General features: G+C 40.5%; 1 protein-coding gene across 2 annotated transcripts in view; it reads right to left on the reverse strand.

The window, feature by feature from the left end:
* RAD51B (RAD51 paralog B) overlaps positions 1-18101 on the reverse strand; it is a 398879-nt gene that overhangs the window by 351241 nt on the left and 29537 nt on the right. For both annotated transcript variants that reach the window (XM_036383247.2, XM_036383248.2), the window contains exons 2-6: positions 9430-9523; positions 8515-8628; positions 7295-7411; positions 3087-3223; positions 363-482 (exon numbers count right to left, since the gene is read on the reverse strand). In XM_036383247.2, coding sequence (XP_036239140.1) covers positions 363-482; positions 3087-3223; positions 7295-7411; positions 8515-8628; positions 9430-9513 — 572 coding nt within the window. In that variant the 5' untranslated portion in view covers positions 9514-9523. The remainder of the gene's footprint in view (positions 1-362; positions 483-3086; positions 3224-7294; positions 7412-8514; positions 8629-9429; positions 9524-18101) is intronic.

Here is an 18101-nt window from a genome sequence, read left to right on the forward strand (position 1 = left end):
AGTAAACTGCTTTGGAAGAACAAACTTCAATTTCATGGAAAACGTATCTCTTCTACTATGGTCTCTCCACAACCCAAGAGAATACCTGTCTCATGAACATTCCCCTTTAAAGGCTTACAAGAATCAGATCACATAGAAATTGTCTATCGCAAATTAAAAATCATCAAGTGGATTAGTCACATGCTATGAAATGATAAGAGCAATGTCAATCTTTCTGTAACAATGTTACTTTGTTGGAGACCATGCTGGTATCCACATGAAAAGGTCTCAAATTAATTATTCTTCATAAAACTTTGATACAAAAAAAATGTTTTCGACAATCTAGTCAAAATTGTCTTTTACTGAACTCTGGAAAAGAATACCTCTTCAGCACACTGCAACAGGTCAGCTCTCGGTACAGGTGGATGCTACGGGTCATGCAGAGCAGCTTTTCATCTGAGTCATAATAAGTAGGGAATCTGTTTGCTGCTATCTCAATCAACCTATTAAAAAAAAAAAAAAAAAAAACAACAAAAACCAGAAGGCATAATACTGCAAAAAAGAATACTACAAGCTAATAAGGCATCAAGTATCCAGAAAGCAAACACAGCAAAGTTCTGAGCCATAAGCAGATACCAACTAAGACTGGAAATCTCTTTAAAAGGAAAAGCATACTGTATCAGCCAGAGTGAAACAGTGGAAATCAGAACAGTTAGATTCTCCTTCCAGTGATGCTGAGTCAGTGGTACACTAGGGAAAGATATCACGTGTCTGTATGCAAAGAAAGGGCATGTCTCCTCTAGAAGGGAAGTTTACTTACTAAGTTCTTCAAGTTTTTTACCAGAGATTCCACTTAATGACCAATCATTTTCCTATTCTAATTATTTTACATAAATATTAATTTCATTTAAATAAAACTACTCTCCAACTCTAACAATCTTCTTTTCACCTTTATCTTGCAGTGAAATCATAGACTGGGCTTTGTGTCACCAAAGAAATCTAATAAGCTGGTAAGAAAGAGAAGATCCATTAGACAGAAATTTTTTTCCACAAAAAATATTTTAATTTTTAGTAACAAAAAATACTTAATTGTTTAAATTTTAAGCAGACATATCCCACCAGCTATAGCTTGAGAAGAGTGGCATCTAGTGGATTATACTTGTGGGCACAACTTACTTGCTATCTCTCTTTAAACTTAGGCTCCTTTCATTAAAACACAAAGTTAAAAAGATTTTAGGGAAAACAAATTTAAAATCAGTTTAGAAAAAGAGCTCAGGAGATTTTGAGGCAACATCCTGTTCAACGTAGTGCCAGCTATGAAATCAGAACAAGTTACTTGAGTCTTTATTTCAAAAGCCTTCAAGGATGGAGGCAGCACCACCTCTCTGGGCAAAGCTTTTTCACCACAAAGGCAGTTAGGAATTGTAAAGCTTCTCCAAATACCAGCCCAGAAATGAAGCTCAATGTATGCCTGCTGTGTCCCAGCACACACCCCTGTGCCATCTCCTTCGGGCCTCCTCATTGGCAAGTGAAGGCTACTGTTATATTGGCCCAATGCCTTCTCTCCACTCAACTGAGCAAGTCCTTGGTCTCTCCACAAATGGCAAATGCTCCAGCTCCCAACCACCTTGGGAAAAGGGGATATGCACCTCCCTGGCCCTGATGGTTCAGCTCCTTAGAGGATGCAACACAGAAAGTATAAGATATAGTCAGTCTGCTGAAATTGTTTGCGACTGAGCAATACTAATATGATTTAATACATAAATATTCTCATCCTTAATAATATTATTTTTGCCATGTTTCCTTTCTACATCCTATTCTATTTTCAGCAGTCTCAGTTTCATCTGCATCTGCTTTCCTTTTCTTTAGCACTCATTTCTAAGTGACAACTCTTAACTCACTCTTTAGGTCCTATCTTTTTTCATTGTTTACATTTCAGGGACCTGAAATAAAACTTAAGTGGTGTGTAAGGAGGAAGCACAGTACTTTACAGAACCATTGCTTGAAGCTTTTTTTCTTTGATATGCTTCAAACTTCTGTGACATTAACTTGACAAAAAGCAGGGTTTGAAGTCCCACCTTCTAATCCATGATAACTTGCAATGAATAATCAATGGAAATACATTTACCTTAATACTCCAGAATCATGCCATGGCTATAGCTACTAGATCATCTGAAATATATAAATTATTTCACTGAAACTCTTTCTGCCCATTTTTCTACACTAACAAGGATGAGACTACTGTACTTCTTGTCCTTCCCCAGACCCTTAATAACTTTTGAACTTGCTCATTCCAAACAACAGGGACCAAGGAATTGAAATCTCAAAAAGATCAAAGCCACAAAGTTTAGCAAACTTTCGTAACTAAGTAAAATAAATTAGAGTTACATTTAATGAAACACTGCAGGATTATTTCAACAGTTAATCAGACAGTTAACATGGGAAGAGCAGCAACCAACACGCGTAACTCAAGCAATCCAGCACAGCACATCCATTCAGCACTTGAGCACACCAACATGCACAGCCAAGCCATTTGGGTTGCATGGGCCAAGCAGGACATATGAGAAGAACCAGATATGTTACAGAGATAAGGTATTACAGTACTGCATAGCTGCTAGGGATACAGGAGATGCAAGATTACTGCAGAAGGGAATCAGAAATGCAGGAGGGTATTGAACAGAAATAGGATGGAAATCTGAAGGAACTGGCAACACCAGTCCCACTGTTCACTGGAAAACCTCCACTGCCTTTGTAGCCAAAATTGTAGCTCTGCCTTTACATCCTCTAATTAACATCCTGTTAACTCCACAAACCAAACTGCAAAGCAAGATTTCAGGTACTAATAAAACCATTTAAAAATTAAAGATCATGCCATCCACCTTGTCATACCAGACCTGGAATCTGCAACCTCATACAAATTAGGAAGGTGAACAAACCATTTTATTAAATTAATTTCATTGTCTGTGGAATAACTGCATAAACCAGAGGAATGTTTAATAATTACCAGCAGTATTTTAAAATGCACAATTATTGCTCAGAAAATATTTGAAGGTTCCAGGATAAAAGGTGCTAAGAAGTTGTGTGTATTTTAGAATTTTGCACCTTACCTTTCAGCACTGAATGCAGACTCTGTGTCGATGTATATAACAGCCCCATCCAGTCCTCCCATGCTTACAGGAAGTGTAGCCAGAACACTTAACATAATACAAAACTGTGTTTTGCCACAACCTGGTGGGCTAGTTATCTAGAAGGAAAAGATTAGCAACATAACATTCATTTCACCATACTTCTACTTTTATCTAAGTCCCATCAGCCTGTGTTCCCCCAATTCTGCTCTTTCAGTAACCAAAGGAGATAACAGCCATGAAAAGACAGAACATAGCCCACAAAGACCAATTTGCAATTACTCTTGGATCTGTACCTTGCAGACAAATTCATCCCCTGAAGAATAAAAAAAAGCTTTTCAGACAGAGCATTATGCTTGTACTTTCTTTGACATCATTATTACCTTTCAAATTTGAGGTCCCCTACTTTCCCCCTCACCTCATAAGATCTTCCCTAGAGACACCTAGCTCTCTTCCATCTGTCCCTCTGCTACCTTCTAAAACAGAGCAGAATTAAAAGATTCACAGTTGACATTCACATGTCATCAATGGCTTTTAGAGCTGAAAACTAAGTCCAGAGCTATTGAGCTCACAGACATAAACATCTCCTTAGAAATCATCATTGACTTGGCAAAACCAGGTCTCTCCTAGAAACACAAGGCTAATTGCTTATATCCTATAAAGAATGAATGTTCAACATGAACCACATATATACATTAGACAGATTTTATCTGCCCTAGAGACTACACTCTGCCCTATGCAGTGTGTGTTTTTTCATTGATGTTAACTCCCTATTACCATATTTCAACACCAACACCATTCAATGATCCAGACCAGATCCCCAAAGCTTCCACCTGTGCTCACTAAAAGCCCCTGTGGTGAAGCAGCATTCAAAGAGAGCACGCTCAGCTTGTATGAAAAGGTTCCAGTATGATTTTTGAGGAGAAAAAGGATCCAAAGAACACATCGTTTGATGAGATCACCAGTTTCTGAGAGCAATATCTTTCTACTAGAGATGGCAGTCTGCTGTACTTGATCCACTGCAGATCTTCCAGAGATTGTGTCTGAATGCTGGGTTCTGTGTTCAGATAATTGCAAGTTCATTACTACTACAGGGGGTCTTTAAATACAATATCACATTGTCACTGCTTCTGGGAAGGGAGTTGGTTGATGAAATCATAAATACGCGGAGGGCCAAAAACCAGCAAAAATAAAGTGACTCTAGGTAGTGGAAACAGAGTAATGGGTTCATTCTTATGCTAGTAGCAACAAACTAATAATGCAAGGTGTAAAAGCAAGCCTCTCCAGGTAAGCTGAACTGTAAAACAAAGCATGCTGTCTCAAAACACCTAGTACTGCCAGAACATAGGCCTAAACACAGAGCTATTGTTTTAAATTTAAAAACAACATTTACAACAGACAGACACTCAAAATCAAACTGATTTTTGAGACTACTTGCATGACAGTTTGGTTTCAAGCACAAATACTTTCACCAGAATACAGTATTGCTATGGTTTTGTTTTAAGCAGCAGCAGCATGACTTGAAGCACAGAAAACATACAAGGAAACACTGAAGAATCATGGTAGCTACAGTTAAAAGTTGGTTAAAATCCCTTTAATCACCTTTGTCTTTTAACAAGACCTGAAAGTCAAGCTATATCAACCAATCTACTTGAAGCTTTAATACAAGAGAAGCATTAAATGATTTTTGTTTAGAAGGACACACTACATTTGGTGAATTCCAGATCAGGAATCAGTAATTTATGCAATTATCTGTCCCCAGGCAGTGCGCTTAAATTACAAACTATCATATCAGCAATATCTGCTACAATTTAATGTGAACCCAAAGCATATATAAAAAGTACAGAGGCAATACACATCCCTCAGACTGTGATTGCCAATTAATCTCACCAGTTGTTTCTTGTTAAAAAGAGGACTTGAAATGAACGAGGGGAGGGCATCAATCCAGTTTGTGAAATTAAAAGGTTTGGACAACTGTGATGATACTTCATAAAAACATTTGTAGTTTCAGCCTTGCCTGGGAGGTGCACTGGACCCAACATCCATATCAGTGGCTGACACAGAAGCCAATTCAGCAGAGATGCTATAAAAATGTCCGAAGTTATGGGCATCACATCCGAGAAAATGAGGGAACCTTGCAGCACAAGGGAAGCAAGCCAATGGAGCAAGAAAGCATTTGTATTCCCAAAACCAACAATACTTAATCTGCATTCCTTTAAAGGGCCTTAAAACAGGCTTTCAAATAATCCACAGTGAAGAATTTTACAAAACTACATTTTATTGTAGTTACCCCTGGTTCAGCAAGTGTTTAGAACAACAGAATTCTACTTGAAATTCCTCTAATAAATTTAAATTCAATGTCTGCAAAAAATTTGTTTGGTTTATTTTAGTCCAAATTTGCTCTGAAAAAAAATCACCCAGATGGAAACATGAAAAACATGAAGACAACAACAGTTTTTTAAAATGTATTTTATTAGGCAGAGATAAATTATTTTTCAGTAAGTTATATACTGTTTTCTCTGGCACATCTGTAGGGTTTGAATGAAAACACAAGGAGCTAAATCTTCATCTATCAGAAGATTAAACTCTTCAATATTCAAAAAAGGAACTATTTTAATTCTTCTCATAAAACTTGGAAAAAAGCTCTGACCACAGAATTTCAGCTATGATTTAGTCTTCAATTTAAAACCTAATAGTGGCTTGGAAAAAAAATGGTCTGAGACAGTGTAAAGCAAATCAAATCCCTCTGGCACTCGAAAAGAAAGGAGATTTGGTTATAGAAGATACCACCAAAAGTCTTAATCCCTCTGATCAGGTACTCAAATTCCAAGTTTCCAGCCGCCCTCACTGCTGGGTAAAGTAACAGAAAGACAATAATTTAGCCCTAGCAGTCAGGAAGTAAATGCTGCGTTCAGCATACTTTTGAAGAGAACTTCTGTCAGACTTGAAATATCTGTCTAATTCAAAAATACCAAAAGACAATCTACTTGTCTGTTATGCTCCAGTGAATTGTGAAAAAGGAAATTAAAATTGTTAAATCCTAAAATCACTCAAATCCAAAAATAAAAAACAAACCTGAAAATGTTCACAAGATGCAGTAGAGCATAAAAGCAGCAGAAGTACAGCATCAAACCAGCTGCAGGAGTAAACTGATAGCTTTCTACTAAAATTTCATCTAGCAATCCTGATGAACATTCAGTGCTGCCAACCTTTTAAACTACTTTAGATCAAGACTCTTGCAAAAAAGCTTTTTAAAATCCCTTGAACCAGGCTTCAAAAGAAAAGATCAGTTTCTGTATGGTTAATGGTTATCTGCCTTTTCATTTGCTGAAAAATCCCTAATAGGTGCCCTAATTGCTTACCACACTTAGTACCTAAAAGGCAAATAAAAAGCAATACACTATTTTATTTTTTCTTGGACACATCTAATCTTTTGAGTTATTCATCACATTTCTGGACCTTACCTAGTTATCTCTATATTATTTCTGACTAAATAGTTATATATCAGTCACCTACCAAGCCCAAGGTGCAGGTGGAAGGGCTTGCAGTTCTGGTCTCATCCACTACATGTCTTGTACAGATGTCAACATTTCCCTCCCTTGGTGAGATCTCCCACTGTAGAGAACTGCACCAGGCAGGTTGTTTCATTTTTAACCAAAATATCATAGAATACAAAAATCACATTCAGAAGCTTTTTCTAGAAGAAAACTTAAAGTGCAGTATTTCCTTTCCTGGTGCCGTGCATTCCATGCATGGTGCATATTCCATTGTTTACAAAAAGAAATACTCAGAATCTTCACAAACTAATCTTTAAAAACCCTCATTATATAAGAGATTCTAGAGCAGAAGCTGTTTAGTTTCAACTTAGTCTTGCTTTAACTCTAGTATGTTCTAAATCACTGTTAGAAATGACTTACAAAATCAATCAGGAATCAAAATCAATCTAGCTTGGTTACAGGATGCGAAAAAAATGTATTTTCTTCATAGTAAGATTTTCATAACTTCTCATTTTTATTCCTCTACTGTGACAATTTGCCACGGGAGACGAAGAAAAGCACTGGGCAAGACCTGTTCTCATCCATACATTTTTGTGTATTTTGTGTTTGAAGCACAAGATGGTCCAACCTATCTGTGACTTTCAATTTCTAGGCAGAATGCTCAACTAAAGTAAAATATATTAAACAAATTACCTCTGTGAGGGATCCACAAGGCACTCCACCATGCAGGACTCTATCCAAACTATGAAGTGTGGTGGATAAAAAGGCTGAAGAAGGATTGACAGACTTTCTTTGTTTCATTTCATAAGCCTACAAAAGGAGGGAAAATAGCAAAAGAAAACAAGCAAAGCAGAAAATGCTTTTTTTAATGGAAATAGGAAAATTCTATTTGCTTTTAACAACCTGATATGACTTAACATTCAACAATGAGCGAAGTACTGTTATATTCAGCTATAGTCTGCCCTTAGCTCATCACCCTTCCTTGTATTTATATTCTATTTATAGCTCAGAGAGTAAATTTAAGTCTTTTTTTCTCTCCCTTACCAGAATATTAAATAATAAGCCCTTAATCATGATGTGACAAAAACTGTCTCTGCTCCAATTCAACAAGGTTTGTTTTCAACCTGTAAAATTCCCTGATCAGTGTTCATTAACAATTTACTAGCTTAAGTGCATGCAGTAAAAGTCATACTAATTCTTCTATAACTAATTTTATTGCAGCACATTAGTGAATTTAAAGTCTCACAGAATTACTTCTATAATTACTATGCCAATTACACATTTGGACATGGATTATTTTTGCAAGGAATAAAAAGGGGGCTGCATTGACTGAGGTCAGAACTGTCTGTATCCTCTCTGTTTTAAAATACATCTTTTCATATGAATTCAGAAAAGAAAAGAAAATGCTGCCACTGTGTTGCAGCCAACATGTTTCCTTCTTGCACCCTCCCCAGTTAGGCTACTGTAGCCTAAGACACACAACTTGTTTACACGGGTGGAAAAAGCTCTTAAGTTATTTTCAGGATCACTTCAATTCTTGGCATCACTTTTATATCTAAACCAAATTTATACCAAAATTCTTATTATTTGCTTGTAGTAAAAAAAAATTTATTTTCTTCACTGCAGGATACATATTGCTATAAGCAATTGCTATAAGCAATTTTTACATGCTGGATTGGCAGCGAGTATGACTTATTTCCCTGCTGCAAGCCTGAACAATCTCATGGGGCTATAATACCTAATAAATGTAACTGTATCAACCTAAAGTGCATCAAAAACCTACATTTAAAAACAAAAACATTTTGTCATTGTGAAGTAAAACTGAGACAAGTCTCCCAGCTAAAAAGATGAGCGACAATGTTCAGCTTTTCCAGATATTGTATCAAAAGCAGTACCAACACAAGCACACTTACTGTCTGCATTTTGGGAGCACAAGCTCGGCTGACTTTACAGAGAAGCTTCTGCACCTCATAGTAGCTCTGTCCTGTCACTTTCATTAGCTCCAAGAGGGAAAGACATAAGAAGTCCTGAAAGAGTACAGAGCAATTCAGAGAGCTCAACCTAGAAAACCAGCCTGGGGACTAAATTGATGCAATCTGTCCAAAATTAGTACATATTCCACAGGTTTAGCAACTCTCCCTTCAGATACTTTTACACATTGCTAAGGTCCCCTCTCAGTTGTCTCTCCTGGAGGCTGAACAGGCCCAGCTCCCTCAGCCTTTCCTTATAGATGTTTCAGTCCCCTCATCATCTTCAAAGTCCTTCGCTGGACCAGCTCCAGGAGCTACATCTCTGTCCTGAGGAGCCCAGAACTGGACACAGGCCTCCAGGTGAGGTTCACCAGGGCTGAGCAGAGGGGCAGGATCCCCTCCCTTGACCAGCTGGCCATGCTCTTCCTAATGCAGCTCAGGATCCCATTGGCCTTCGTGGCCTCAAGGACACACTGCTGGCTCAGGGACAGTTTGCTGTCCACCAGGACCTCCAGTCCTTCTCCACAGAGCTGCTTCTGCAACTTCCCTACCTCCACAGGGACAGTAAGTATATAGAAGTTTAAATGTTTTAGTTAGGCATCCATGATTTTAAAGCTCTATTTTTACAAGGCAGCAGGCCTGATTGAGTCTGAAATGCTCCCTACTTTGTAAAAAGTAAAGCTCCCAGTTTAATTAAACTGCCAAAAGTGAACGCAACATGCATTAAAACAACAGTCACACACAAACAAACAAAAAAAAACACGAAGAAAACCACCAACCTACAAAAAACCCACTTCCAAAAAAGCTGCCACCAATCCCCAAAAGACCAACCCCTCACAAACAAAATAACTCTTTCACCTGACAGGTGGTGATCTGATAGCGACTCAGCCTTTCACACATTTCCTGAGACAACTGTGCTCTTCTTAGTTTCTTAGCAGCCATGCTTCCCAATCTACAGAGCAGACAGAAAAATGTTTGAAAGATGATTTGAGTATGATTGTGTGGACAATTCCACTAACTCCCTGCTAAAGATCATATGATGTAATGTGATATAGATTTCCCATATAAGTCTGTGTCACACTTAATTATATTACCAGTCTGAATACACTTTTTTTAATTACATCTCATATTTGACCGTGCATGAGAACATTCCAGTAAAAACAGCAATGTCTATAGGACAAATGTTGCTCAGACATAAGCTAGAAATTAGACAGTCATGAGCTGAACAAGAACTCCTCATGCTATATGGCACTGGCAAGAAAGAATTAACTTTGGATGTCTGAATTTGAATTGTAGAGCAATCTCAGTAACCATTCGACCCTAGAATATACACTGCTGGAATACAACACTCAATTTTGGTGAGCCAGTAACATTGAATTCTACTGCACAAAATGCTGTCCAGGCCAGTACAATCCAAAGCACACACATACGTATGACTGACCATGTCGCTGTTTCACACGTATTATTTAGGCAACATTCCCAGTATTAATTCATACAGACATTCAGGCAAAACAAAGGTTTTTATAACATAAAACAAAGTGAAGTAAGAGCAAATATCGCACATGTTTGCCATAACACGAAACTGCTACAACTTTGCAGATGCACAGGCCTCCACATCTCTACAAGGTGGAAACTTTATTGCCCCATCTACAAAATTCTCCCTCAACAGGAAGGACCCCCAGACTTTCAGGTTCCCTCCGCCGCATCAGCCTGGGACACGAGGATGCGCCTGCAGCCGGAGACCCAGCCCGGCCCCCTAGGCCCCCGGCAGCGACAACCACGGACACCACAGAGCCCGCTCCCGCCGCAAACCAGCCTCACCCCGCGCCTGGGGGTGTCCCGCAGCAAAGCCGTCCCAGCCTGGGGCTCTCAGCCGAGCCGAGCCGGGCCGAGCCGGGCCGGGTCAGCGCCGCTGCGGGAGCGGATCTACGCTCCCGGCAACTTTTCAAAGGCCCCCGCGGCGGGGGCCAGGGGGCGGGGCCGCCGGGCAAGGCCTGCGCTCGCCATTGGCTGCGCGCGAGGCATGCCGGGAGTGGTAGTTCCCGGGAGCGCGCGCCTGTGATGGCGGCGGGTAGTGTCCCTCTGCCCCCGCTCAGGCAGGAGGCTGCTCTCCTTTGCGGAGACTGAGGGCACAGGGGGGTGTTCAGTGTTCCTTCTGCCCGTGAACGTGAGCGGCCTCCCGGAGATGGGAGCCTTGCACGGCGCTCTTGTACTATAATGTAGGAATTCCTTCCGTCACTGCACAAAAGCGTCTAAGAACCCGAGAGCCTGCAGCATGGAGTGCGCCATGCACGAGGTCACTTGTTAGTAAAGAATATTGGAATGACGTCCTTGTCTTCATATTTAGGGCTCACAGACAGCTGGTCTGCTGCCAGTTGTGAGAGAAATGCCCCATTATGTGAATCATGGAATCAATTAGGTTGGAAAGGAGCTCTGGGGTCATGGAGTCCAACCTGTGACAGAACACCACCTTGTCACACCCTGGCTCTGAGTGCCACATCCAGTCTTTCCTTAAACAACTGCAGGGACAGTGACTCCACCACCTCCCTGGGCAGCCCATTCCAATGCCCAATCACTCTTTCAGTGAAGAATTTCTTCCTAACATCCAACCTAAACCTGTCCTCTATGTCCTCATATCCTGTTGGTTACCTGGGAGAGGAGGGCACACCCCACCTGGCTACAGCCTCTTTTCAGGTAGCTGTGGAGAGTGATAAGGCCCCAGCCTCCTTTTCGCCAGGCTAAACAACCCCAGCTCTCTCAGCTGCTCCTCATTGAACTCTAGAACCTTCACCAGCTTTGTTGCTCTTCTCTGGACACCCTCCCATACTTCCTGAATTGAGGGGTTCAGAACTGAACCCACTTCTCAAGATATGGGTTCACCAATGCCAAATACTGGAGAAGAATAATTTCCCTATTCCTGCTGGTCACACTGTTCCAAATATAGGGAATTTCTGAATGTAACAGGGAGAAGCAGTCATCAAATGTGACTGGCATGGATGTCTATGGGGTGTGCTTTCCAACTCACTCTAGGTTATACTAGAAAGTATTGAACTAGTACTATAAGTTATCTGCATAATCCTTACAGTACTAAAAAATAACCCAACTGAAGAAAAAATGGATCAAACTACCTTCTGAGAAACTGAGCACTAACTGAGAAATTGAGCACTGCGAACTGCACGGCTGGGCTTTTGTCTATTCTGATAAACAAATGCCACAGCAAAGCTGCAAAGTACAGAACACTTCAGCCACTCTTCCAAAAGACTGAACAGCAGAAGCAGCAAGAAGCTATCTCAAAATGCCAACAACCCTAGTGTCAAATGGTTCAAGGAATTCACGTTTCTTTCCTACCTTGAAGGGAGCTTGCATGCTCAGAGAAGTCCAGAGGATTTAAGAAACTGGGCAGGGAGTAAGCAGCCCATACAAAAGCACCTCAGAGCTGTAGTGAAAAGGTAGCTGAATAGGGAGAGATGGCATGGAGGAAGAGCTCCTCCTAGTGTAGTCAGCCTTTAAAAGTTGACTTGAAAGCCGTGAATCACATTTGAGAAAAGGTGTCTAAAGAAAGGGAAAAGATGTCTGTGGCTGCAGTTTAGTTTCAATGTAAAAAGAAGGACATGACCACAGTATAACTTGTCATGAACTACAGTTTCCTCCTCAGCACAGGGGTAGCAGAAGCCCTGCCTTCCCAGCAGAGGAAAGGGGAGCATTGCCTTGATGACTTTTCTTTCCTCCCACAAACGCATCAGGGCTTTCCCTTCACCTGCAGGCCAACAGGCTTCCTCTTCACTTTCTACACAAACAAAATACCTTTATTAAACCAGACAACTGTTTTGGAACATTGAGCAAGGGAAGAAAATCTTACCAGCCAAGTACTTTAGAAAATTTGTGAGGAAAATCAATATAGCCAGGTGCCTCTCCTGCAAGTTCTTTGAGTCTCATTTCTCAGAAGTGTCATGACTGCTCCCCAGTCTGCTTCTCAGATATGCAGATACACCTTTAAACCTGCTGTCAAATAATTGTGCAACATCTTCCCCATGTTAGGGAGAGAACATTCAGAGGATAACCAGAGATGTGTTCACATATGCTTAGTCACCGTCAACGTTCTCAAGCAGCAACACAGCAGGCACATCACAGCTTCCATGTGTTTGACTAGGACAGTAGTCACTGGGGAATCAGGACACTCTGCAAACTGCTCTGCTCTGTGACCTTGGTCAAGCCCCTTGACAACAGGGTGTCTGTTTTCCATCTTGGCTTTGGTTTTGCCCATTTAGTCTGCAAACAGAGGAAGTAGTTCCAGTCCAATAGACTCATGTGTCGGGCATGATACAGCAGTGAACTGTGCTAGTCTAAGCCTTTCGCTGCTTCTGGAACTTAAAATAAGAAAGGATAAATAAAGCTAAGAGATGATTACTTTATAAGAACTGAGTTTCACATTAACATAAGAAGGTCATTTAAACTGGCAACACTGGAGGAAGAGTCATGGAAGGGCAGAAGTATAACAGCAACAACAAACGAGATCTCACAGAATCAAAAGGATCTAACATCAAGCACACCAATTAAAATTAAAAAGGAAATGGTGATTAGCTGTCTAAGGGGCAAACAGAAAGGGATAGAGTCTGATTTGAAGATGAAATACTTATCAGTTCTTACCCAAATAAATACTCAGTAGTTAATAATTCTGCAAGTCCCTAGAATTTAAAAGATAATGGTAAAATGTTTCCTTTCTGGAACAGATTCCACAGAAAAGTTTCTTCCTCAAACCCAAGACAGTCTTTTGTGAGCATTTTCAGATAATAATTTACATTCTGGGACGTTTCAGATGATTCACATTATTGCTAACACAGTGTCAGCTCACTGATACTGACTACAATCCTCAGGTATATTACTATTTTCCAACTATCAATTCTTTCCTTAAAATTAGCAGTGTTCCCCTGCTCCTGTGAAAATGTGTCCCCAAAGGAGTCTACTCCAGCAGAATACAGCAACAATTCTGACTCACAAGGGTAATCCAGATAGTCAGAGCAATTCCCCACCTTATGCTTGCTGACTAGTGTCTAATTAGTCTAATATATTCTTATTCCTTGGGGTTACCTACTTGATGCCTACCACATTCTTTAATAGAAAGAAATGACCTGTGAGCTCTGGAGACTGCAAAACACTTATAGAACAGCACATGCTTTCCTGGGATTAAGGTCCCAAGAGGTTGCTCAATAACAGCACACAAAGGAACCTCCAATGAATTATTCTGTCTGTGTCTGTCTCCCCAAAGGAACTCGAGATTTATTTCCAATCCTTTGAGGTTTCCCCATCTCAAAAAAAAAGAAATTCAAAAGATCTCATAAGGAGGCCTGCACCCTGGTTGAAAACACTTTATTTTTCATGCTGTCCACACCAGCACAGCTTTAGTAAAGCTACTTCAACTTGAGATTTTGCCAGATGCATCTGCTCCAGGGATGGGCTGGAGCAAAGGAAACTGCCATTCTGTTTTTTCTAGAAGCTGCTCAGCACTGTTGCCATTGGCTATAATAAATTAAGAAAAACAGAGCTGTGAAAAAGTAACCCATCTTTTCATTTTGTCTTATTCTTCCCACTATGTCCCAGTCATCTCAACCATCTGTGGACCAGATAAATGCTTCTCCCCGAGCAATTAACCTTTTTCGTCCTGCTCAGGAAGGATTAAACCCAACTAATAATGAATCCTCCTCAGGTATTAGTACAGATCTGTCTGATGACACACCTTTACACCCAGGAAAAAGATTTTTTTCCTCAGGACAGGCAGAAGGCATCTCTCTGTTTTCTGCCTATTCACACATGCTGCTGTGAATTCAGAATTATCCATAACCTCCAAAACTATTTCAGAAATATTCAATAGCAATGTTTGCAATGCAGCTCCCTTTTTTTGAAAGGGAGCATCTGTACCTCCTACCCTTTTTACAAAAAAGCAGACTGGCCACATTCAATGCTATTGCAGCAGAAGGGCAGCCCCACCTTCATGTTACAGCTTTGAAAAACTCATCTGCATTTGCTTTCTGCCCAAACTACAACAAACAAATTGAGAGACTTCAGGGATTATTCCACTTTTAGCCTGTACTCATCTAAGAAGATTACCCACCAAGATCAGCTTCCTACTTGATTTAGCTTTTTCTGGTTAAAGGGACAGGAGAAGTCATTCAAGTCTTTGGAGTTTTTATATTTCCCTGTTAAGTTTCTGTTAGATGAGAAGGCCATAAACTGATACAGCAGCTCCATAATAGTCTATGTGAAGTTGCTGTTACAGAGCAGATCTTTGCCTGTACATGCTGAACCAAATTTACCCTACATAAAACAAACCTGACATCCTCCTGCCTTTCAGCACCCTGTGCCTTACCAGCACCCCTGAGATGGTGAGATAGACAAAGAAGTGACAGATATCACAGCAGGGGCCTTTAGGAGCATTGTGATCCTTCACAGCACCCAGCCTCTATTGAGAAGCTGCAATTAGACTAGAAAAATCAAAGTAGTGATTTTTCACAGTGACCAGTAGTGAAAGTGCACTGTGTATCCCTTGTCATCACACTCAGAGTCAGACACCATGAAATTAGCATGATGGTGCCTGGTTTTAGCAATTAGGGTAGGACATCTGTTGCTTTCAGGTACAGCCCTCGCTCCATCTGTAGAGTTCTTCAGTGGAGAAAAGAGACAACAGGAACCAGTGGACTTGACTGAGAGATGAGCTTTTTTGCTCAGACACCAGGAGAGAAGAATAGATCTCAGACACTCATCTCTGTGCAGTTGCCAGAAATGGGGGAAAATGAGTCTTCACTTTGTGATGTTACAGATTGATTGCTCTGATAACCCAGCAGCTGATGTCAACCCAGTATTATTATTTCAAACAACAAACACAAAAACCAGAAAGCAAACAAAGCCTGGAACACATCATTCCTTTAATTGTTTCGGTCTGGGGCCTTTGGCTTTTGCATGGTTTTCATTCTACTTATTTTTAAAGCAATGAATGAGATCCCTATGGCTGGAACTACAAAGGAAACTGCTCCAGACATCCTCACCATTGTCCCCTAGAAGATGCTTTTGAAGTGTTTCCAAAGGTGGCCAAGTGGCCTGGAAGACAGAACACACCACCAATCCTGGACAGAGAAAGCAGAAGAATGTCTCCACTGCCACAGTATTTGTGCTTGGCAGTTTTCTGCCTGCCTGTGAAAGAATGAGACATCTTCACACTCTGCAATTGGATGTTACTCATGCTCACACACACCTACAAGGAACTCAGCAGTCTCAAACAAGATCAAAACAGAGACCCAGTGTCCTGTGTCTTAGCAGTGTCAGAGAACAGATGGAAGACATCTCTCAGTGGATAATTACAGAAGATTTAACCACAGAGGAAAGAAGAGATCAGGTTAATTCTGTGGTGATTATTTTTTTACCTTGAAGCATGGCACTTCAATAATTTAGGCAAATATCACCCCAGTACTCCAACACCGCAAATTCAATTACTATAAAGACTACCCAGGCAAGCATGTTTGTCACTCAGTGTTTGGGTACAATGCTATAGCTGAGATCACATCATCCTCACCCTGCACTGACTGCCCATGACAAATTGATTTTTCAGAGGCATAGCTATTTTTTAAATAAATCGCTGCAGCAAATTGTATTAAATTAACTATGCAGCAAATTAAGCCTATACTTAATTGAAGTAAAATAGGACATTTGTACAGCAAGAAGCTGAATGCATGATTAGCTGTTTTACTGAGCCAGGGTCCTATTAATTGTCTAATACCCGAACTTTTGTTTTAGTAGTCTTTAGGATAGAGGCTTATAAATCTGCATGAAGCATCAGAGTCCAATCCAGTTCAAGCACTAAAGAATATTATCCTGGACCTCAGTTTTCACACCAAAGAGGGAAAGGGTATGAAATGAGAACACTCTCAGCCTTGCAAAATAAAATGCACCATAAGGAAAGGTGCCACTGAGCTGACAGAAGATGGAGACATCCTGCATTCATCACTGACTTTCATCAGCTGTGCTGTCATGGCATCAGTAAGGACAGGTGTATCCTGGGCTGTGTGACCCAACAGCCATATGGTACCAAAATTCAAGTGGCTCTCATTCAGCTTCCACTGGGAGCTGTGTGTTTCCCTGACCTCGCAGTGGGAACTCGCCAAGTCACATACAAAGGCCAAATGATTTTTTAAAGCCTCTGATTTGAGCTGGCTTTATTTTAGGGCTTTCAGCATGAAATACCTTCCTCCCCAGGGGTGCACAGCTGACATACTTCTAACTGGAGCCATCTGAAGAGAATCAGGAGAGAAATATCCCAGAGTGGTAAAACTTGAGTCACTTTAAATCTATAGTCACTTTTCAAATATCTAGGCTTGAATGATAAGATCAGGAATATAGACAAATCATCACAGCTGGGGAATAGGAAAATGAGCAAGATGACTTTTTTGTCTTAACTCTCAGTGTTATGTTTAAAATATTTCAGTTTTTAAATATATCACCCGACTTCCTTCTTACATTGGTGAGGATTCAGAATGAGGTCAGTGAAGTGAACAAAGTTACAGTAAATCAGGCTAAGAACAGAAGCAGAGGTTTGGTATTAAAAACACGGACCATAAACACACAGTTTTGATTGTTTCTTTCTCTCTGCCTTTAATCTCACTGGGACAAAAAGAAGCCAAGAGGATGAATGAATGTCAGATGTGAAGAAAATCTTTTGAGCTTTCAATTTCCAATTATAAACCAGGACTATAATAGTAAAAAGCAGCAGAGGTCAGAAATGAGATAGAGTGGGAAAAAAAGCAGCATTCCCCTCTTATTCCAGAGATAATGGTTTCAATCTGCTGTGTATGAAAAGAGACACTGGGAGAGAAAATCCAGAAAGAGCAGAAAGTTTTACAGGGCAAGAGAAGGATACTTTTAATTGTACTAGACCTATGTATGGTTTGCTATGAGGTTTTGTAGGTGTAATTCTGCCATCCTACACCACAGTCTTGTACCTAAACCACAGAGAGAGTGCCCAGGCCCTGCTTGGCATCTGGGAAGAGTCAGAAGATGAAGAACAATTCTGGAGCCATCCAGAAACCAAGATTTCTGTGTCCATCCCAGCATACCCGAGAAGGGCAGATGTTTGGTTTCTGTTAGATTAAACTTTTGGCTGGAGATTAAACTTTGCTGTGGGTTAGCTGCTATTCCTTACTGGATAGTTTGCCTTTCTATCTGCCAAGAATGCCTAGAGTAACACACTGGCTTTTTTTGTGCACTCTGTCAACAATTGAAATAAACACATAATATCAAAAACTATGTATTTTAAATGAAAAGAAAAAAAAAGGTTGGTCTGGGCAGGAATTCTCACAGTCTTTCCTCCCCACTGCTAATTTCCTCTGCTTACAAGAGCCTCCATTCCTCCTTCTGCCTGTTCAAAACTTGAAGAAAAAAGGAAATTGATGACACCAATTCAGCCACGAAAGTGTGGATATTGAGGGAATCCAGGAAGAGCAAGACTTTCTTCTGTACTCCAAGGTGGGAAGACTGATGACTTG

The sequence above is a fragment of the Molothrus ater genome, chromosome 6 (genome assembly GCF_012460135.2).
Source record: "Molothrus ater isolate BHLD 08-10-18 breed brown headed cowbird chromosome 6, BPBGC_Mater_1.1, whole genome shotgun sequence".
Lineage (NCBI taxonomy): Eukaryota > Metazoa > Chordata > Aves > Passeriformes > Icteridae > Molothrus > Molothrus ater.